The sequence below is a fragment of the Rhinoderma darwinii genome, chromosome 9 (genome assembly GCF_050947455.1).
Source record: "Rhinoderma darwinii isolate aRhiDar2 chromosome 9, aRhiDar2.hap1, whole genome shotgun sequence".
NCBI lineage: Eukaryota > Metazoa > Chordata > Amphibia > Anura > Rhinodermatidae > Rhinoderma > Rhinoderma darwinii.
In genome coordinates this window covers 104,270,628-104,293,933 of record NC_134695.1, presented here as the reverse complement: position 1 = coordinate 104,293,933, position 23,306 = coordinate 104,270,628, and the positions used below count along the sequence as shown (strand labels likewise).

At 44.1% G+C, this 23,306-nt stretch overlaps 1 protein-coding gene across 1 annotated transcript; it reads left to right on the top strand.

The window, feature by feature from the left end:
* The first annotated feature begins 277 nt into the window (after positions 1-277).
* On the top strand, positions 278-23,116 carry AMFR (autocrine motility factor receptor). The gene is made up of 14 exons (XM_075838712.1): positions 278-787; positions 9,725-9,817; positions 10,549-10,713; positions 10,795-10,947; positions 13,092-13,132; positions 13,964-14,096; positions 14,210-14,343; positions 16,295-16,405; positions 17,351-17,541; positions 17,691-17,794; positions 17,933-18,067; positions 18,203-18,274; positions 19,286-19,470; positions 21,340-23,116. The coding sequence occupies exons 1-14, from the start codon at positions 542-544 to the stop codon at positions 21,479-21,481; spliced, it is 1,905 nt and encodes a 634-aa protein (XP_075694827.1). The 5' UTR covers positions 278-541; the 3' UTR covers positions 21,482-23,116.
* Positions 23,117-23,306: the final 190 nt, after the last annotated feature.

Sequence of the window (23,306 nt, the reverse complement as noted above, 5' to 3'; positions counted from 1 at the left end):
GGGTTGGATTGCACTGTATGTGGGTACGGGGTTGGATTGTACTGTAAGGGGTGCAGGGTTGGATTGTACTGTTAGGGGGTGCGGGGTTGGATTGCACTGTATGGGGGTATGGGGTTGGATTGCACTGTATGGGGGTGCGGGGTTGGATTTCACTGTATGGGGGTGATTTGTTATGGGTTAATGTGTCTGGATAAAACCGTGCCCTCGGGTGCCGGAGCCTCTTTCCCAAGACATGTTTTCCAAGAAACCGAAAGTGACGTGACGTAAAGTCAGCTGGAGGCGGAGGGGATCCCGCATTACCACTGCCCCAGAAGTTTCTGGACAAGTGCGCCCCGCCACCAGCAGAGGGCGCTGTCACACCGAGGAACATACGGAAGACATCACCGAAGTGTGTGAGACCGGAGAACAGGCTGTCCGGGAGACCGTGAGAGCGGCCCCGCTCACCGTATAACACTGCCGCGTCTAATATACCGCGCCAGAGCCGCTGCTTCCGCTCCCTTTACTGTGACAGGCCCACGGGGGGCCTCGGGCTCTCCTAGAAATGCCGCTTCTCTTCCTGGAGCGCTTCCCGTGGCCCAGTCTACGGACATATACCGGCCTGAGCGGCCTACTGCTGGGCCTCAGTCTGTTGAGCGCCTACCGAAGCCTGAGCGGGGAACTGGACGACGAGGAGGAGGAGGGAGCCCCGGGGGAGGCGGAGGAGCGCACGGGGCAGCTGTCAGGAGACGCCTGGGAGGTGGTGGTCGAGTTAGGCCGATACCTGGTGTCCGATAGCCTGGGAGTATGGGTGAGTGTCATGTCCACCTGTGTATATCTATGTATGTGTATACATGTATGTCCGGCCTGTAACCTGTATATACTATGTACCCTACACCATGTACTCTACATATACCATGTATACACCATATACCGTACATATACCAAACATATACCATGTATACACCATATACCGTACATATACCATGTATACGCCATACACCATACATATACCATGTATACGCCATACACCATACATATACCATGTATACGCCATATACCGTACATATACCATGTATACGCCATATACCGTACATATACCATGTATACGCCATATACCGTACATATACCATGTATACGCCATATACCGTACATATACCATGTATACGCCATATACCGTACATATACCATGTGTTCGCCATATACCGTACATATACCATGTGTTCGCCGTATACCGTACATATACCATGTATACGCCATATACCGTACATATACCATGTATACACCATATACCGTACGTATACCATGTGTGAGCCGTATACCGTACATATACCATGTATACGCCATATACCGTACATATACCATGTATACACCATATACCGTACATATACCAAACATACCATGTATGCGCCATATACCGTACATATACCATGTATACGCCATACACCATACATATACCATGTATACGCCATACACCATACATATACCATGTATACGCCATATACCGTACATATACCATGTATACGCCATATACCGTACATATACCATGTATACGCCATATACCGTACATATACCATGTATACGCCATATACCGTACATATACCATGTATACGCCATATACCGTACATATACCATGTGTTCGCCATATACCGTACATATACCATGTGTTCGCCGTATACCGTACATATACCATGTATACGCCATATACCGTACATATACCATGTATACACCATATACCGTACGTATACCATGTGTGAGCCGTATACCGTACGTATACCATGTGTGCGCCGTATACCGTACGTATACCATGTGTGCGCCGTATACCGTACGTATACCATGTGTGCGCCGTATACCGTACGTATACCATGTGTGCGCCGTATACCGTACGTATACCATGTGTGCGCCGTATACCCTGCGTGTTCCATGTACGCCCCCTGTACCCCGCGTGTGCCATGTCAAAGTGACAGGTCAGAAGTTTGGATTGGGGGGTCCTGGGTTCAAATCCAACCAAGGACAACATCTGCATGGAGTTTGTATGTTCTCCCCGTGTTTGCGTGGGTTTCCTCGGGGTACCCCAGTTTCCTCCCACACCCCAAAAACATACTGATAGGGAATTTAGATTGTGAGCCCCAATGGGGACAATAAAAAAGGAGACCTCTGTACAGCGCAGCGTAATATGTTGGCGCTATATAAGTAACTGAAATAAATAAAATAATAAATAGAAGCAGCTGAAGAGCTCAGGTGAGGCTCAGCCGCTTCATGTCTGTTCGGCTTTTTACAGAAATAAATGTATCGTGTACGGACTCAATAGAAAGTCTATGGGCCTGTCTCCGATACATCGGCTTTCTGGAAAAAGTTGAACAGACACGAAGCAGCTGAGCGCTCATACAAATGCTTCAGCTGCTTTGTTCTAGCGATTGCTGGGGGTCTCCGTGCTCGGACCCCCACCAATCCAAACTTATGACGTCAATACGACATGTCAGAAGTTTGTCGAACATTTAGCTACACTGTAATCACTCTGGGGCACCCGTCTCCTGTCACCAGTGAACGAACATGTCCAGATAACCGCTTAAAAAGCAGATGAATTGTCTTCCCTATATACAAAATACCCGCAAGGGCAAAATAACATAAATAAAATAGTCTGTTTTACAAGTAATAAATTCTTAGAAATAATGAAGGATAGGACCCAATTACGAACATGTGTATTTAGACATCAGAGGGAAAAGCTAGCCATTGCCACATTGATGGCTGCCGTGCGGTAACGCATCCCGTAGTCATGTCTGCCTGGCCTCCTGAAAACAACCACTTACTAAGTGATCCCTCAAGTTCCTCCATCTACGAAATGGAATAATTGGTTTACGTACAGCCGTTTCAGACGAAACCGGATCGGATTCTAAACCAGGTATTCTGTATAACTTGTCTAATCTTGTTGGCTATACGACTAGGCTGGGAACAGAACACAAATCTCCTATTGTGAATGCTCTGTTTCGGGATTGTCTAGATCTATTGAGCGTGCTCTGATCCGGAGATCATGCACGATCTCTGGCTTGATTAATCTGGTCTATCGGATAACCTATCCAGAAGACGGTTTTTCGACTCATCTGCTTGTTTGATAAAATCTGATTTTGAGCCATTTATTCTTTGCTATAAGGTAAAGAACATTTAACGTGTTTTGTCGATAAGCTATCAAAATGAAGAAGCGTCATACGCGCAATTGATTTCCGATAACCTCGTGTTGTCCAATTAGGTTGAGGAATTCCACCCAATGGGAAGTGAACCTCCTATCGAATGTATTGTGGTTGATGTAATCCACAAAAGACATAAACTGGGATTTAATCCAATACATCGCAGACAAAATCCTTACATACAGCATTCTTATTGGTCATGTCCAAAAATCTCCTGACCATAGAGACCCCAAGCTTACGTGGTTTCCGTTTGTCACCGTTGTGTAAGGGTTCCGTCGTTTTGCCGGAATGAATAGCGCAGTCGACTATGATATTGATTCTGTGACAACGACGGAACCCTCATACAACGGTGACAAACAGAAATCATTTGCACCGGATCTGTCACCATTGAAATCAATGGTGATGCACACGGAAACCTATGGTTTCAGTTTGGATTCCGTTGATGGGTTCCCTTGCCTGAAAGCGTCGACGGAATCCATGTACGGAGTCCAGGCGCAGATGTGAACTAAGCCTTAGGCCCCATGCACACGAACGTGTTTTTGCGTCCGCAATTCCCACGGGAGAATTGCGGACCCATTCATTTCTATGGGCCCATACACACTTCGTGTTTTCACGGGTCCCCGCATGTCCGTGCCGCACAAACTCAGGACATGTCTTATTACAGCCCGCAAATTCGATACGGACATGCCCATAGAAGTCAATGGGCCCGTGGAAAATGCGGGTACACCTCCGTGTGTCAACCGCAGTTTGCGGATTTGCGGAAGTGTTGCTAGGCGACGACCGGGAATGAGTTCTGTCGTCATCCTGTTTTACCTAGGCTTTTTTTTTTTATCCGCATTTTGCGGATTACATACGGATGAACTGCGGAGGATATTTCATGGAACACGGTCCTGGAATTTGCGGACCAGAAAAACACTACGGTCGTGTGCATGAGGCCTTAAGGGGTTTTTGCACTGGCGATTATCGAACAGACAAGTATTCACAGAACGCTCGTTGCCGATAATTGACCTGTGTAAACGGCAGCGATCAGCAGATGAACGAGGAAACGCTCAATCATCTGCTGATCGTATAGTTTTAAAAAAGTTAAATATTATCGTTGTCGGCAGCACATCCCCCTGTGTAAACAGTGAGCTGCACGGCCAACGTCATGATAATGTATAGGGACGAGCGCTCATTACTCGTCCCCATCCATAGCTCCTCGTGACAGAAGCAAACGAGTGCTGATCAACGATGTCTCGTTTTAGTCTGTAATAGGGCCTTTAGGCCTTGTTCACACGGCGCTCCAAAAAAAAACGCGTAAAAACCGCTAGCACTTTTTTGAAAAGTGCTTTTTAAGGTACAGACGTTTGTGGGCGTGTAATTAGGACTCCCATTGACTATGGGCTTTAGGCGCGTTTTACGCACCAAGAATTGACCTGATGTGGCTTTTTTTACATGACTCGTTTTTTTTTAAACACGTGAGCGTAAAAAAAACAACGCATCGTATGCACTACAAGGCGTTTTTTCATTGATGTGAATAGGAAGCTTAAAGCAAGCATTTTTGACGCGTTTTTCAGTGAGTAAGACGCAGCAAAAAGGCGTGTCGAATACACGCCGTGTGAACAAGGCCTTACACGGGTTTGTATCTCTTGCACTTTGCATTTGCACAATGTCCTGTGTGAGTCATCGGAGTACATTGTGTATGTTACATGACGCCACCTGAGTTATCCCTGAGCCCCTGGAGATTATCATATATCGCGCCCTGGAGTTTGGTCACTGGAAAGGCTTTTTAGATTAGTGCTATGCTCTGATTGGAGCGTCCGGGATCTGTCTAGAATGCGTTGAGGTCAGACCACATGATATCTGAGGTACTGGAGCCAAGATCAGACACGTTCATCACGCTTATTGCTCTTATGTTCTTGTGCAGTTTTCCACCTGGGAATTAAAAAAAATTATTATAAAATAATTTTACATCTGGATTCAGACGTTTTTTTCATTCAAACTCCGAGAATATTCAGTGTGAACGTGGTCTTTTAAGGGACCCTGTCCAATAAGTACCTAAAGTATCACTGTGTAGAGACAAACACTATTGATAAGGGGAATGGTAACTCCCAGTTTCCAATGTAGTCATATATTTCCAGGAGGAATAACAGAGGAACAACCCTACACAAAGTTCTAAGAAAACCTCTATAATTTCATGACGAAAATACCTGTAGCCACCTCTTTCGGAAGACTAATAAAATTGGAAGGTCTAGAGTTCAATTTGGATCACGTCTAAAACATAGTTCTATGTCAGGGGTCAGCAACCTTCGGCACGCCATCTGTTGTGAAACTACAATTCCCAGCACCCAGCATGCGCTGACAGCTAAAGGCTTTATTTCTCCAGCCAACGGCTGCCAGGGCATGCTGGGAATTGGAGTCTTACAATAGCTGGAGTGGCGAAGGTTGCTGACCCCTGATCTATATAATAAAAAAAAACGACGTCACCAGACTGTACCCCATAGTGGAGACTTTGCATTTGTCTAAAAAACTCCTATTTTTTTTTTTCTATGGGAGTTACGGAAACAGCGTAGCTCAGCTGTTTCCGTATTCCTGGCCACCTTATTACTCAGTTGCCTGAACCCATCAATAGCGGGAGAAGGTACAACAGTGGTCAGGGTTTCCCGTTCTAGAGGCCCACATCTATCAGACATTTATGGCCTATCCTGTGGCTATGCCATAAATGTCAGAGGTGGGAAAACCCCTTTAAGCACATTAGTGACTCCAAAGAAACCTCCTCTATAGGAACATCAAAAGTGATGTCACCACAGTTTTAAAGAGTTTCTCCTTTTTGAGCGGCGTCTTTCTGATGATAAACTGATCCAAGGGTGTCAAATTGCTTTGACCTGCTTCGATCGGGTGTAATCTGTAGAGGGATGTGGCAGCAAGTGTTACATTTTCCTGCAGTGCCACCACAGGGCAAATAAAGCATTACATGGTGCCCATTGAACTGAGCGGTCTATGTAATTTTCGGACAGGCTGTGTCCTCCATAGAGTAAGAGACAATGTTTGTGGCTGCTCTCGGCTCACTTACTAATGATGGTCACGGATGAGAAATGTCCCTCTCTTAATGGGGTTCTCTGGGACTGTAACATTGATGGCACTCCTACATCACATTGCTTGACATGTAGACTGGCTGCTGTGCCTATGTAAACCATGAAGGGGATGTGCTGTGGCTTCTTCATTGTGTTGAGCGACGAGTTTCCCGGAGGTCGTTCCACCACTTGTAAAACCATCAATGTTCAAGCCCCGATAACCCCTTTATTTCAGAATTCCCTAACAGAGTATTAAATGTATTTTTTTCACCACCATTAGGCCCCATTCACACGAATGTGAAGAACGTCCCTGTGCTGCGCAGCACACGGACCCATTGATTTCAATGGGGCCATTCACTGCATGTCCTATATTGGTGCGTTTTCACGCACCTACGCGCCCATTGAAGTCTATGGATGCGTGAAAACCACGCATCGCACACGGATGCACATATGTGTACAGTGCGTGATTTGCGCATCCATTAGATTGAAAAGAAAAATAGATGTGCATTGCGAGTGTGCGAAAATCGCATGGCACTCGCAAAGCACACTGATGCATAACGCAACACACACGGACCCGATTCACGCGCGTGAATCTGATACGCTTGTGTGAATGAGGCCTTAGACAGGAAGAAGCTTCTGTAAGTTCAGGCAGAAAAGTCATATTTTTTTTCACAAGATGCAGATTTGATGCAAATATTGCATGTATTTTTAAGCCAAAATCTGTAACGGAACATAAACAGAAGAAATATATAAAGGAAGGCCTTCTAGGTCTGTTCTCCTGGATCCAATTCTGGTTTTGGCTTAAAAAATTCACGCAAAATCTGCAACAAATCTGCTCTGCGTGAACCAGGCCTGGTCCTGTAACTGGTGTCGGAAAGGATCAAATCGCTCATGCAACACAGCGGAATAGCCATAGTGAACTATTTTAAGATGCTCTGCCTTAAAAATAGCCCCTAGTGTGTGCAAGACGTGACCCGTGCTGCTGGCTATAGCTTTCATAGAGAGAGATTGTTGTATGGTTGGTTCCATTTTCTAAACCACGTAGCTCAGCGATCTCGACTTTTTCCGTAACTCCCGACCACCTAATTAGGAAGTGGCTGGGAGGTAACGGGAGCCGAGCAAGCTAGAACAGGGTTTCGGGTGCCCCGTTCTAGAGATAGAGGTGGGACCCGCATTGATTGGACATTTATGGCATATCTTGAGGGTATGCCATCGTTGTTCAAGATGGGAAAACCCCTTGTGTGGACTTTGTTAATAGACACCCTTATTTTTTATGCCCTATTGGGGATATGGATGTCAGAGTTTTCACCTCTAAGCCGGAACGTAGAGCTGCTTCCCCACTCTGGCCAACCTGGCTCGTCCATACATTACATGATCAGGCTGTTCATTTGAAACGTATGGCTAGATGTGGCTTCACCCTGCGCTAGTGGCTGATTTGTAAGCGTTTAGACTAGCCAGACTGTTTACCCTGCCAGCTTCAATTTAATATGGGGTTGTGCTGATGACGGTATGTGAAAAACTGGGAGATAATGGCGGTGAGCACGGTAATGGATAAAATTTGTTGGCGTTACCAATGATTATCAGAAAAGATAATCGAGGGAATGACCAGATCCATTTATCAAAGTGAACACGTTAAGGGTACATGGCATGAAAAAGATGGTGCCGTTAGGCCTTGTTTACACGGCGCTCCAAAAAAATCGATGTGTAAACGCACTTTTTAAAGTACAGGAGTATATGATGCGTTTTTCAGCATGTAAAGCGCGGCAAAAACTTGTTGAATACACGCTGTGTAAACAAGACCTTAAAAGCAAGGGTTATGGCAGAGGTACCCGTTCTCCTTTTTGTTTTTTAAAAGGCTTTATTTTCAATTTTGACGGTACAACAATATTATTCACAACAACTATCGTCAACCTATAGGCAATGAACCAGGCAACAACACTTATAGGAGTCGAGGGAATTCAAAGTGGACATTCATAAACTCCAATACCTCCGACCAAAAGGGCAATGTTCTAGGACATGACCACACACCATGTAGAAATGTGCCGACATCTGATCGACATCTAAAGCCGCTATCTGAGGCAGAAGCTCCCACTCTCTGTAGTCTGACCGGTGTGTAATATATCCGGGGCAAGAAGCGTGATTGTATTAGGAAATCTCTAGCACTTATAACCAAATTTAAAAAAAAAAGAGCTCCACATCCCTCCACTCCTCCTCCCTCAGATCAGAAATATCTCTTTTTCACCGCGCCCAGGCCCTATCAACGGGCCTATGTCCATCGGACAATAGCAGCGTATAAGCCTGTGTGAGAACGTTAGGGAGGTCTGGGGTACCAAGAAGGTCCTCAAGTTTAGAAAACCCCAGCAGTGGCTTTGGAGAGCCAAATTGGGCAGCACAATCATGTCGTAACTGGAGGTAGTGGAAGAAGGCCCTGTTTGAAATATTAAATCACTCCTGTAGGTTAGCAACATACACAAAAACAGAGTCTGCAGAGTATGACTGACCCAAATACTTGACCTACGACCACATCGCCACACTCGGCAGCGATCCAAGATGCGGCAACCAGGGATTATTCCATAGGGGAGTTCTAGGGGGGTGTAGGGTTATCGTAGTGTCCCGTATTTCTGGCTCCAGTCTGGAGCGGGAGTGATGCGTGACATGGGGATTTAAATCTAAAGAGGAGATTTGTGAGACTCTCGTAGGAAGCCGAGGCTGCGTTACTTAGGTCTATATCATTGAGCAAGTGCCAATTGCAACTCCAGGTAATACAAATACAGTTTTGGTGCCACCATCCACCCCAGATGTTTTAGGGGCCTGTAGTAAACCTAGAGTGAACCCAAGCATACCGCCCTGCCAGAAAAATGACCGTAAGACACTGTCAAGCTGCTTAAAGAATTGTTTATGTAGTATAATTGGGCAGGCTCTGAATAGGCACAAAAACTTAGGTAAATATATCATTTTGAAGAGATGAATCCTACCATATAGTGAAAGATGAAGGTTATTCCAGGTGTTGAGCATAGTAGAGGCTACCAAGGGGGTCAAATTAAGTTCACGGTACTGACGTAGATTAAGGGAAACCCTAATTCCAAGGTATTTAAATTGGGAGACGATTTGTAGCAGTACCGATCAGCTCTGCCGGGAGTTATATCCAGAGAAAAGGGGGAACATAACCGATTTAGACCAGTTCACCGATAAGCCAGAAAAGGCCCCAAATGTGTCAATTAGTTGTAATAGAGAAGCCAGAAAAGAACCATCATCCGCCAGGTACACCAGGGTATCGTCCGCTTATAAGGATGTTTTTTCGGTAATGCGTCCTCTAGAAATGCGCTGTATGGAGGTAGATTGGCGTATGGCCATCGCCAGGGGTTCCATAGCCAGGGAAAACAGCAGAGGGGATAGTGGGCAGCCCTGACGAGTACCACGTTCCAAGGAGAGAGAATCCTTATTTTGTTTTTTTTACATGGATTGCATCAAGTTCTCTATACAAATGTGATGTCTCTTCTCCCCGTTCAGGTCCTGGTGAACACCGTGTGCTGCCTGCTGATGCTTGTTGCTAAATTAATTCAACATGTGGTGTTTGGTCCATTACGTGTCAGTGAGAGACAGGTGAGCAGCGTGTAAATCTTACCTTGTCACTGTCCTGAATCTGTCTGAGAATTAAAGGGATTGTTCGGGAACTTATAAAAATGTGCAGAAAAGTGAATAAAAAAACCAAAACACAAACCGATATTAAACAGTTCATTCCCACGCCGCTCCGGTAGTCACCGCTGGTCTTTGTTGACTTCCTTCAGTGATGTCGCGCATGAACGTGGGAATGATTGGACAAACGCTCGTTCATCGGCTGATCCGCTCGATAATGCAGCAATTAGTATAGTCGTTGTCGGCAGCGCATCTCCCATTGTAAACAGGAAGACGTGCTGCCGACAAGATGTATGGGAACGAACGATTGTAGTAACGATCACCTGTCCCCATACATAACCCAGCGTTGCTCCTTGTGAATGGAACAAAAGAGCGCCAGTCAACGAGCTGCCTCGTTGATGGGCGCTCGTTTTCACGGCTCCTATCCGGTCGTGTAAATTACCTTTACTTGAGAACATTCGCAGAAACGAGGACCCACATAAGTGCCACATGGCAAAACCTTGTGAAAAAGAACAGCATTGCTGCACCTGAGTGGGTCACCCCAAGCTCCGGGTCCCATAACAGTCGCTATGCCCACCCTAACCAACTCCAGGCGCAGAAGACGTCACTGCGTGGCATCATCAATGCTTGTTTGCAGTGTTGTTTAGCTGTCCATGTCGGCGGATTTCTCCATGCCTCACTGTCTCTTGTCTTTGCAGCATCTGAAGGACAAGTTTTGGAATTTTATCTTTTACAAGTTCATCTTCATCTTTGGGGTCTTGAACGTGCAGACGGTGGAGGAGGTGGTCCTGTGGTTCCTGTGGTTTGCAGGCTTGGTCTTCCTCCATCTCATGGTGCAGCTGTGTAGAGACCGATTTGAATATGTACGTACAGCAAACATAAGGCTTGATGTAGGCAAAGAACACTGGCTCCTCAAATAACTTCACTTTTTTTCCCACCTACAGTTGTCGTTCTCTCCCACCACCCCAATGAGCTGCCATGTTCGTGTTTTAGTTCTTCTCTCCGCCATGCTTGGGGTGTGCTGCTGCTTGGCTGTGCTGTGTCTGTTTGCTGGATATGCCCATGGGATGCACACGCTGGCGTTCATGGCTGCCGAGGCAAGTATAGTAATCATTCGTATGTAATATGATTCAGAACTAATTATATCTGTGGTTATAGGTTCTTATTAAAATAACTATTGCGATGAAGGACATTTATGGCGCACGACAATGGCCTCCATCCTGTTCCTCTTCAGCCAATTTGAAACGACATCTCCTAGCATGCTGTGACAACCTGTGGCATGCTGGGCGTTGGAGTCTCACAACAGCTTGAGAGTATGTACTCTGCCTGTGCGCTACATTATCTATTAGGGTATGTTCACACGCAGTGTTTTCGGCCCATAAACGTCTGGAAAAATCGGAAGCAGAACACCTCCAAACATCTGCCCATTTATTTCAATGGGAAATACGACGTTCTGTACCGACGGGGCGTTTTTTTACGCCTCGTGTTCGGAAAACGGCGTGTAAAAAGACGCCTGTGAAAAAGAAGTGCCTGTCACGTCTTGGGACGTTTTTGGAGCAGTTTTTTATTGACTCCGCTTCAAAAACAGCCAGAAAAAACGCAGCGAAAAACGCTAGTTGCACAAAAAATGTCTAAAAATCAGGAGATGTATTCGCTTGAAAACAGCTCCGTATTTTCAGACGTTGTTGGTTAAGCGTGTGAACATACCCTTACTCTTTTTGGAAAGTTACAGAAACAGCCGAGCGTTGGCTTTTTAGCCAGCGAATGGGACTACTGTTTGCATGACTGATTGGGGCACCTGCCATTGAATCCCTAAAAGAATTATTTTTTTGGATACCCTATGGATTAAAATTCCTTTTATCAGGTGTGTTTTTGTAAACTGTGCAAGAAAACGTTTTATCTGGTTGCAGACGCTTGACGTCCGTGCTTGTCATGAGCGGATGGACTTTGGCGCGGCATGACGAGGAAAGATGTCATGCTGATCGTGCGGGCACTTTAAGTGTGCCAGTCTGGTCAGGAGCGGGGCAATGGATGTGGTACACAACCAGAGCCTTGCTCTAAGGCCTTATTCACACGAGCGGATTTCACGTTCGTGTTACGCGCGTTAAAACAACGGACGTCACACAGTCATATACAATTCAATGGAGACATTCAGTGTTTTTCGCGCAGCGTGTGTCCGCTGTGTGAAACTCACTGCATGTCCTATACTTGTGCGTTTTTTGGACATCGCGCACCCATTGAAGTCAATGGGTACGTGAAAATCACGGACAGCACACGGACGCACGTCCGTGTGCCATGCGTTTTTCACGCAACAGCTGCTAAAGGAATGATGATGAAAGAAAAACACCTCCTTCAGTTTATTTTGCTGATGTAAAAAATGCGTGACCTACGCGTGTAAAAAACGCAGACACTGTACACGGATGTCACACGGAACTGCAATGCAAGAAGAACGCTGCATTCTTTTTGCGCGCAAAACGGACCCGTTCGTGTGAATAATGCCGAATGGCGGAGATAAAATAAACCGCTGATCTCTGGCATTAACCCTTTGAATGCTGCGAGCAAAGCTGATCGCAGCATTCAAAGGGAAAATGAGAAGGGGGGAACCACCCTTTGATGTTATAAAAAAAAATATATATCAAAATTAAAAATCCCCCTATAGGATAAAAAAAAATACACACAAATGCAGTTTTACAATAAATAAACGTCATTAGGTATTCTTCCCGAAACATAAAATAATATAGACATTTGGTATCCTCGGGGTTAAGGTTTCGGTGTTTTCTTGTGGATCCCCGTATTTATTGACAACGTTTGAAGACCATCCATAACCATTCCGTCTCTTGTAATGAGCAGTGACATCGGCTGCCAGCCTGTATGGCCCTAATGCCGTGATGTCACACGTACTGCAGTTCTGTATTGATGAATTATTACATTTATTGTCTCTATTGCTCAGCGGACTGTGTTATGAGGGTGTAATAACATTATAAAACAATTAGACTTGTACTCACCATGTGATTCCCGATCAGTCATGCCAATTACACCATTCAAGGTTTTTAATTTACAATAATAATTTTCTTGTATTCCCATCATTTAGTAGCTCCGTCTCCTGCCAAATGTACCAGTGCTCTCATTATGGTTTCTTACTATTTTATATTTTTAATTCCGTGTATAATAATAGATGTGACAGACTGACTCTTGGACGCTCGGTGTCCTCCTATAACACGTGTCTGTTTTCTTCCACTAGTGTTTGCTGGTGACCACGAGAACAGCCCATGTTGTGTTACGGTAAGTAGTCTGGTCTCCTCCTCCTCCTCCTATATGGCTGATATCGGACAGTTGGTGCCGTTTCATGGTTTGTAGCGTTCTTCTGATTACATTCTCTATCATTAGTCCGTTAATAATCTGCTGTTCTCGCCAGGGGAAGCTGCAGGCGGCTGAACATTTCTTATGAAGTGGCCGCAGCAGGAGAAAGGAGTTTTTGCAGAGTTATTACTTCGCTGTGCTGGCTTATAGAGGGGTATACCAGAGACCCCCCCCCCCCTCTATAATGTCCTTTTTGGTTTATAGGAAATCTAGATTTAAAAAAAATTATAATAATGTATCAGTGTGTTTGGTGCAACTTTGTCATTACATCTTATTAAAAATAATTTGTACTTTTTGAGATATAGCTGCTTTGTATCCTGTGTACAGAGCAGCTGTATCTTGCGCTGAAACCTGTATCCGTTAGGTCAGCGGGAACGACGGGCTCCGTGACCGGGTCCTGGGTGTCTTTAACACGCAGGGTTAAGCGGTTAACAATCACATCTAAGTTCATAAGTTAGTGAGGGTTCGTTTCTTGCAGGATAGGGCTTAATAATGAAATCACAGAAGGCAGACCTGAAGAGCCTGCGCTATATTGTCGGAGCGCACAGCCGCCGTACATTTACAGCGTATGGCGCTAAGGCGTTTAAGAAAAACGTCTTCAGCTTTGATTGGTGTAGCCGATAGACGAGGCGAATGCAAATCCTTTCACCACAATTGCGCTGTCTTTTTTTGCGATGAATACAATACATCTCCGCACAGTTCTGTTTAGTACAATAAAATCAGACCACACATGTTTTATTTATTTTTTGCCAGCTATGTGATTCACCTTTGGGACCTAAATCATGAAGGAACATGGGAAGCCAAGGGCACTTACGTATATTACACAGATTTTGTAATGGAGCTCAGTCACCTTTCTATGGACCTAATGCATCATATTCATATGTTGGTGAGTGTCTTATATTCTTCGCATTTTAAAATGTCCCACCACTAATAAAGCGGCCGTATGTAGAAAGACGTATGGTGCTCGCAAATTGCTTATTGACGTTTTTTTTTCTCTAGTTATTTGGCAACATTTGGCTTTCCATGGCAAGCCTAGTCATCTTCATGCAACTGCGTCATCTTTTCCATGAGCTACAGCGCAGGCTACGCCGGCACAAAAATTATTTGAGAGTTGTTGGAAACATGGAGGCTCAGTAAGTTGTTTGTTTGTTTTTTCTTGTATTTTAAATGTGGAGATGTCCCTCAGGATGCTTTAGGGTCAGTTCACAGAGTTTTTTGACGCGGAAACCGCGTCGGAAAAGGTGCCAAAAAACGGACGAAAATGCCTCCCATTGATTTCAATGGGAGGCGGAGGCGTTTTTTTTTCCCGCGAACGAAAACAGTCTCGCAGGAAAAAGAAGCGACATGCCCTATCTTTGGCCGTTAACGTCTCTGACCTCCCATTGACATCAATGGGAGGCAGAGAAAGCGTATTTCGCTGTGTTTTTTTCCCGCGGCACTCAATCGGCGTGCAGGCAGAGCAAAATCTGCCTGCAAAAATCTCTGTGTGAACCCACCCTTAGGGTATGTTCACACAACCTATTTTCAGATGTAATTCAGGCGTTTTACGCCTGAAAAGACGGCTCCATTACGCCTGCAATGGGTTTTACGATGTTCTGTTCCCACGAGCCTTTATTTTACGCGTCGCTGTCAAAATACGGCGCATAAAAATGACGGCTCGTCAAAAGAAGTGCAGGACACTTCTTGGGACGTTTTTTGGAGCCGTTTTTCATAGACTATTGAAAAACAGCTCCAAAAACGGCCGTAAAAAACGAAGCGAAAAACACGAGTTGCTCAAAAAACGTCTGAAAATCAGGGGCTGTTTTCCCTTGAAAACAGCTCCGTATTTTTAGACTTATTTTGTTAATCGTGTGAACATAGCCTTATACTCCAATAGATTAGGCAGTGCTAGAAAATCTGTGTAAAAGCTAACAGGGGAAGCCACAGGCAGAAGGTTGAAAGAGCAGAGACTAAACATTTATGTGAAGCCCAGGTGACTCTGTGACTAGCTTCTAAAAATTGCTACTTTAACTCTGACATTTTCTGGAGAGAAAGCCCAGCATGTAGTTATAGAACAAGAAGCATTCTCAGTACAACTTAGTTTTCACTTCTGAGCAAAGATGTGCTTTAAAGAATACCTATTGTTAAAGAAAAAAAAAAAAAATCACATTTCCTCTTTGACCGTGTGTGTGTGTGTGTGTGTGTGTGTGTGTGTGTGTATATATATATATATATATATATATATATATATATATAATGTATATCTCTATCGCTAATTATTCCCATATGGTATTAGTCCCAAATGCATGTAGCAATATATAGCCAATTAGAGAAAAAAAAACCACGCACAACATTAACTTTTTGCAAGGATGAAATACTTTCTTTTTATTGATTGCTTATTTAAAAAAGTGTTCAACAACAAATACGTAAAAAATGTCATGAGAAACAGAAAAGAATGGATGCAAGACTAAAGTTAACCCCAAATACAAATAACGGTAAATATATGGTAAATACAGCAGTTAGAAAGTACAAGTGAATGGCTATAACCCTGTTCATCTAAAATAAGTGTCACCCATGATGGGAATAATGGCATGAACAGGATAAGAAATCCAAAGAAAAAGGTCCTACCATAAAATGAATAGCCAAGCTGGAAGCGACGGCCAAGGAGAGTATCAGGGAGTCCACCGCACCCGACTCGCGTTTCGCAAGGAATGCATCGTCTAGGGGTGAATAGGCGTCTCTAAGAACATGTGTCTGACATGTTTTGGGGTGTTTTTTCAACCCTCTGCGTGGCTTCTGACAGTGCACATGCTCTATCCGTACCGGTTGTGTGGATAGGCTCTTCCTGGTGTGATGTAAGAATTGTACTGTTATCTCTTCACCTGCTGCTTCCCCTGTCCTCTCCCCCTCATGATGTTTCACTGTAACACTAAGAAGCTGCAGCTGCATCCCCCGTCTCACTTTTTTGCTTTACTGTTAACCAATTTTTGGGGGTTGAGGTAGTTTGTGGGCATTTACAACTAAATTCTATCAAATAGTAAATGTCAATACATGAAGTTCTGTTACAGATGCTGTGCCTTTATAATGCTATTTTTACTTTAATAGTTTTGCAATAGCCACTGCTGAGGAACTAGAAGTCAATAATGACGACTGCGCCATCTGCTGGGATTCCATGCAAGCTGCACGCAAGCTGCCCTGTGGGCACCTTTTTCACAAGTGGGTGGTATTGCAGCTTAGCCACATTTTGCTTAAATGTTTTTTAGTTTTTTTTTTTTCTCCTAAAAGCTTTAAAGAGGCTCTGTCACCAGATTTTGCAACCCCTATCTGCTATTGCAGCAGATCGGCGCTGCAATGTAGATTACAGTAACGTTTTTATTTTTAAAAAACGAGCATTTTTGGCCAAGTTATGACCATTTTCGTATTTATGCAAATGAGGCTTGCAAAAGTACAACTGGGCGTGTATTATGTGCGTACATTATGTGCGTACATCGGGGCGTTTTTACTACTTTTACTAGCTGGGCGTTCTGATGAGAAGTATCATCCACTTCTCTTCAGAAAGCCCAGCTTCTGGCAGTGCAGATCTGTGACGTCACTCACAGGTCCTGCATCGTGTCGGCACCAGAGGCTACAGTTGATTCTGCAGCAGCATCAGCATTTGCAGGTAAGTAGCTACATCGACTTACCTGCAAACGCCGATGCTGCTGCAGAATCATCTGTAGCCTCTGGTGCCGATGTGTCCTCGCTGGTCCGACACGATGCAGGACCTGTGAGTGACGTCACAGCGTGATCTCTCGAGAACACGGCTGTGTCTGCACTGCCAGAAGCTGGGGGGCGTTCTGAAGAGAAGTGGATGATACTTCTCGTCAGAACGCCCAGCTAGTAAAAGTAGTAAAAACGCCCCGATGTACGCACATAATACACGCCCAGTTGTACTTTTACTTTTCAACACGCCCACTTGGACTTTTGCAAGCCTCATTTGCATAAATACGAAAATGGTCATAACTTGGCCAAAAATGCTCGTTTTTTAAAAATAAAAACGTTACTCTTATCTACATTGCAGCGCCTATCTGCTGCAATAGCAGATAGGGGCTGCAAAATCTGGTGACAGAGCCTCTTTAAACTCCCTGGATAATAAATGTCTGCCGGTGTCTCCCTCCACAGCTCATGCCTCCGCTCTTGGCTGGAGCAGGACACGTCATGTCCGACTTGCAGAATGTCTCTCAATATGACTGATGGCAGCCGACCTCGTGGAGAGCAACCGAGAGAAAATATAGATCAAAATATGATCCCGATAACCGTGACAGAGGGACGACCCCGCCTCAATCATCACAATCACTTCTTCCACTTTGATGGTAAGAATAGTTCAGTTATTTGGTGAGATGCAAAAATTATTATTTAAAGGGGGTTATCTAATCACTCGTATTATGACTGATTTTACTGGGGAGGGTCTCCAGGGACAACCCCTTTAATAATCCGCTGATCATTTCTCTTACAAATACAGGTTCAAGGTTTGCAAGTTGGCTGCCAAGTTTCTCAGTTGAAGTGATGCACACGACAAATATTCTAGGAATTGCACAAGCAAGTAACTCTCAGCTAAATGCCATGGTATGTATGGAAGGCAAAGATCTGGCTTACCATATTTGTTTGGTGCAATACAATTTAGTTGTAAATTATAAATTCACAGTCTGAATGATGACCTGTCATGTGGTGTTGGATATAAGATACGTGCTCCTATCTTCACAGGCTCGGCAGGTTTTAGACATGTTTCCTCAAGTACCGTATCACCTGGTCTTGCAGGATCTGCAGATCACTCGCTCTGTGGAGATCACTACGGACAATATTTTAGAGGGACGCATTCAAGTGCCTTTTCCCACACAGGTGAGTGTTTTTAATAAAAGGTTAATGAAAATCAGCAAATTTTATTTTTTTCCACTGTATAGTATACTGCTAAATTCTAAATGAGGAAATGCTAACGCTATGGAAGAAAGTAAGCCGAATTTCTTTATCACGCAGAGGCCTGATGAACCCAGGCCTGATGGTTCTCCCGATGCTAATGAGCAACAAGAAAACGATGAAGATCTCCAGGTAAGTGATAGTGAAAATGTACCTAACTTTTCCGGTTACTTATCAGAATAAGCTGTCATATGTGTACATAAGGAATAACTCTATTTCTGGCCATTATATCCTGCAATTTTTATAGCAGTTTTCCCCTCTGCAGGCTCTATCTCTAATTCTCAGTTTTTCTCTGAGCTAGTGAGTGAAGCCTAACGGCTATCATGTCTTCTATAAACTGCACACATAGAAAAGAGGAAAATCCTGCTCCTATCTATCACATATATAGAAGCAGAAGAATGGAGGAGATTACACACCAGTAATTAGCAGTGTAGCTGAGAATCCAGCACTGGGGTGAGATATAACACTTACTAGAAGCTGCAGCAGTGTCTGTCTCTCTCAGGGTATGTTCACACGAGGTTATTACGTCCGTAATTGACGGACGTATTTCGGCCGCAAGTACCGGACCGAACACAGTGCACGGAGCCGGGCTCCTAGCATCATTGTTATGTACGACGCTAGGAGTCCCTGCCTCACTGCCGGACAACTGTCTCGTACTGAAAACATGATTACAGTACGGGACAGTTGTCCGGCAGCGAGGCAGGGACTCCTAGCGTCGTACATAACTATGATGCTAGGAGCCCGGCTCACTGCACTGTGTTCGGTCCGGTACTTGCGGCCGAAATACGTCCGTCAATTACGGACATAATGACCTCGTGTGAACATACCCTCACTCTGCTCCTGCTCTCCTTCTCCCCCTCCCATCTCCATATACTTATATGGTAAGCTGTAACCAGTACGACAAAGCAGTAATATTAGAGTGAGGGAACAGTTGGGGGAGGGGGGCTGATAAGTGGAGAAAGTGACATTTCACGCTAATAAGATATTATATTCCTTTGTACTGTTGCTTTATTGAAAAGTTATTGACCATTGAACTTTAAGCATTCATCTGCTTTATCTAGATTTAGGGGATACATACAGGTTTTATAGCAGGTATATTCGTGTTACCCAGTGTACACTTTGGTGTCTGTTGTCCTCTTTTAGACTGAACGTATGGCATTAAATTTGACACCAAGTATGGAGGAATATGGAGACTTCAGTGAAGCAGAGTCGCAGCCCACCGATGCAGAAGACTTTGAGGCCAGAGGCAGCCGGTTCTCCAAGTCTGCAGAAGAGCGACAACGAATGCTAAGCCAAAGGAAGGAGGACATGGTGCAGCTGGCTAGAAGGTAGAAGATGAGCACATACATATAGAGCGAATACATTATCTCTTCTAAGTTTAGGCGGTCTAACGTCTGATATAAATTTGCCAATATCTGATTGAGCTGATTAAATGTTGGATTATGATGCAGTCCTCTATAAGATGCCTAAGGGTGGTTATCATAGTAGAATGCCCACTGTACAGCCCCCTAAACTGCAGTTCAGGTAGGAGGTTCTGTAAGTCCTCTGAAAAAGACTTGTGGGCAGCGTTTCTGGAGGAGTGCCCGGTCAGTCATCGACGTTCCTCCAACCATTGGTACCGAGCAATTCTACCAGTAATGCAGGGCTCTGTTTCAGAAGCCAATGGCTACTAAGTCTCAGGGGCCTCTAGGTCTGCTATGTTAACTACCCTTAGGCATGTTAAGATGTCTGTATATAAAGTGTCACTCCCTCGTGACAGTGGCACCTTAAATATTGATAGTAGAACATAAATTATTGTACTGACCCTAATCATTCTCCTTGGCAGAGTCCAAGTTGTTAACCCCTTTCATGCATTATCACGTATATGCACATTGTGGTAAGAGTCCCCTTCTTGCATTATGGTGATCGCATGGGCACAGAAGCTGTGCCCACACTATCACAGGGGAGGCCTGGCTGTGACTGACAGCCGGGCTTCCGCTATGGCAGCCAGAATCCTATTGCAGGCGTTTAACGCCTTAAATACCACAATCCATAGCGACCACAGCATTTAAGTAGTCTGACAGAGAGCGGCCGCTGATAGGTCCCAGTCTGCCATGGCAACCCAACAAAGGCCCCCAGGACTGTAATGCCTATTAGGCCATTCCAAAGATCTAGTGGGACTAAAAAAAGAAATAATTTATATATAAGCGTAGTTGTGTGTGCACAAGCCTTAGGACCTCAGACTCCAGTCCCACATATATATTTCCAAACGAATATGCAGCACCACACAGGACTCCAAAAAATACACATATATGGTATTGCCGCGATCGGAACGATCCGAACGATAAAGTTAACGTGTTTGCGTTGGTTTCCTCAAAAACACAGATAGGAATTATTTAGATTGTGAGCTCCAATAGGGTCAGTGAGTAAGGACAACCTCCTGTACAGCGCTGCCAAATATGTTGGCGCTATATAAGTAATGGAAATAAATAAATAAATACGAATTTTAAATCACGTGGTGAACGCCGTCCAAAAAAAAAGCACAACAGAATTTATTTATTTTTTTTAATTCCCTTCCCCAAAAAAGTTAATAAAAGAGTTTTATATGTACTAAAAAAAAACGGTTCCATTAAAAAAAATACAACTCGCCCTGCAAAAAAACAAGCTCTCATATGGCTATGTCAGTGGAAAAATCAGTTATGGCTCTTGGAATGTGACAATGAAAAAAAGAAAAGAAAAATTGAGGTGATAAAAAGGAAAAACATTTTGCTCTGCGATTGACACAAGTAATCCATGAACACAAGTAGCACCACCTAGTGGCAAAGTCATGTATGTGTTTGTTTCCGATTAACTTTCAATTGTAATCAGAGGCACATATATGGTATAATCTTTCCTATTTTTCTCAATTGTAAAAAGAATTACACCGTAAATGTGCCACGAAGATGCTAAATAATCGGCTAAAAACGTTCTGTTACGCTTTGCAGTAATTCCCATTCCTTGTGCTTCATATAAGAGTATAAACTAAAGGCTTGTGTAATGTTTCTTTAGGCTGTGTTCACACTGTGCAGGTTTTCCAGACAGAAAAAGTTGCATCCTAATGCAAAGTGGGTACTAGTCCTAATGAAGGACCATAGAGAACCAATCTAACGTTACAGCTATTTCTGCTGCATACAATGTGTACATACATTTCCTTCTTTCTTTTGGTGCTGTTCTACCAGACGCTATCTGAACAGGACTTCGGACGATGGTTCCTCTACATCATCAGAAAATGAGATTTCGGACTCAGTCGCCCTCCGCCGGCGTATGTTGGCAGCCGCTGCTGAGCGCAGGATTCAGCTGCAGCAGCCGCCTCAGTACTGACTGGAACACGCGCATCACCTGGCCTTGCTCTTCGTGCACACCATGCACACAGACTTGTTCTGACCCAGCACCTTCTTTAAGAGCTGCTCCAGCTCCACGGACAGAATTCAGCTTTTGTAGTCTCTATTCTTCTTCTTCTTCCTTGCAGGCCTTGTTTTTAGAACAAGAGGGGGCTGATACCAGGCTCTGCTGAACTAGATCTTTGTTAGATCTCTCCACAAAGAAAACTTATGACCGGTCTCAGAGGGGGGGAAACCTGACAGTATTTTAAATAGAGGAAGAAGCCTCGGGGGTCTATAGATCTTAAAGTAACATATTATTAAAAAAAAAACACCCGTCCTCTTCTTTATGCATTTCCTCAGCAGCAAGTAACATTTTGGCAGTGTTCGTAGATGAGGACCGTGCCGTCTGTACTCATGGCTGTCCCATGACGATGGCATTTGTTTACAATGTTTGCAGATTAAATATGTTTAATAAACCGCTACATCCCGCTTTGGTGAGAAAAGAGAATCTTGCACGTCCGTTAGATCCTGAGCGGGAGTAATGGAGATGTAATGCTCTATAATGAAGACTTGATGGATCATGATCTGCCACACCATCGTGTTTGACGAGTTTCTGTGCTTTATGGCAAAGTTTAGTGCAACGTTCTGTCATGTTGGTAGGGGCAACTTATGCAAGATGGGGATAGCACAGGTGTTCTAGATTGCAGGTAAGTAGCGAATAAGGAGTTGGTTTTTGTGCATTGCAGCTTCATAGAGACTTGGCCCTGATGAATGTGGTTCTGGATTCTGCATGGACTATTGCAGAACATGATTTGTGTCATTCTATCCAAAACATGGTATTTTTATAGTTTTCCCAACAGGCATTGTATATTGTCGTATTTGTTACAGGAGACACAAGACGTATATTTAAAGGAACACACCAGGCAGAAATGATCAACTTTGTTGTACTTAATACAGGGTATGACACAGGGATTCAGAGAATGAAGTCCTGTCATGCACCCCCCCCCCCCCCCCCTCAGACTGCATTAGGCAAAATGCAGGGTACCTGTTCTGCCCAGAGTGTTCCTTTTTAACTTGCTGTACTCCTGCGGTGCGGCTAAGGCTACGTTCCCACCTGTGGGTGTTTGGCTTTTGGCATCTCAAGAAAGTGCTACGTTACTGATCTAGTTTTGGGTCAGCAGTTTGTTGTACCTCAAGACCGCGGCAGACAGCATTCTCCCCATTAAATTGTCACCTGTTTTTTTTTTTTTTGTTTTTTTTTTTTCAATGGGAAGCAGAAAAAGAAACAATGGAGTTGTGGGTAATCAAAAACGAAAAAAAAAAAATGACAAATACTTAAATTTCACTAAAGAATGGTGTCAGATTAGAGCCAGATATCGGTTTTCTTCATCAAAATCCCTCAGAAAAGTCATAGACTGAAGTTCGCCAAACACAAGCGTGCACATAGTCTAAGCGAGCAGCAATGAGCGTTCACGTTTATGGAACGTGGATGTGCGCTGGAGACGGAGCCTGGCTGCTAGGAACAATTTTTTTTTTTTTTCCGATGCCTTTGCCCTCACAGGATGACTTGTGATTTGGCTACTGCAATTTCTGGATTTTATTCTTATAAAAATAAACTTTTAATCAGTGTTAATTGTTTTGTTTTCAGTGACATTTATGTTACAGTTTATGGATTCCTCAGCTGAGGGGTTTTCTCAGTTTAATGTGATTAAAGCTTCATTATTGTTTAATGAAAACGTACGCAATTACTCACCATTTTCAAGATTTACGCTTCCGGTCAGTGAATTGGAACATTCTTGTTTACATCCAAAGGCTGAAGACGC

What these genes read in the sequence shown, in the direction of transcription:
- AMFR (XM_075838712.1), top strand. Translation starts at nt 542, where the DNA reads ATGCCGCTTCTCTTCCTGGAGCGCTTCCCGTGGCCCAGTCTACGGACA. An exon ending in TACGTGTCAGTGAGAGACAG is followed by an intron (nt 9,818 to 10,548) that starts GTGAGCAGCGTG and finishes TTGTCTTTGCAG; the next exon opens with CATCTGAAGGACAAGTTTTG. An exon ending in ACAGCCCATGTTGTGTTACG is followed by an intron (nt 13,133 to 13,963) that starts GTAAGTAGTCTG and finishes ATTTTTTGCCAG; the next exon opens with CTATGTGATTCACCTTTGGG.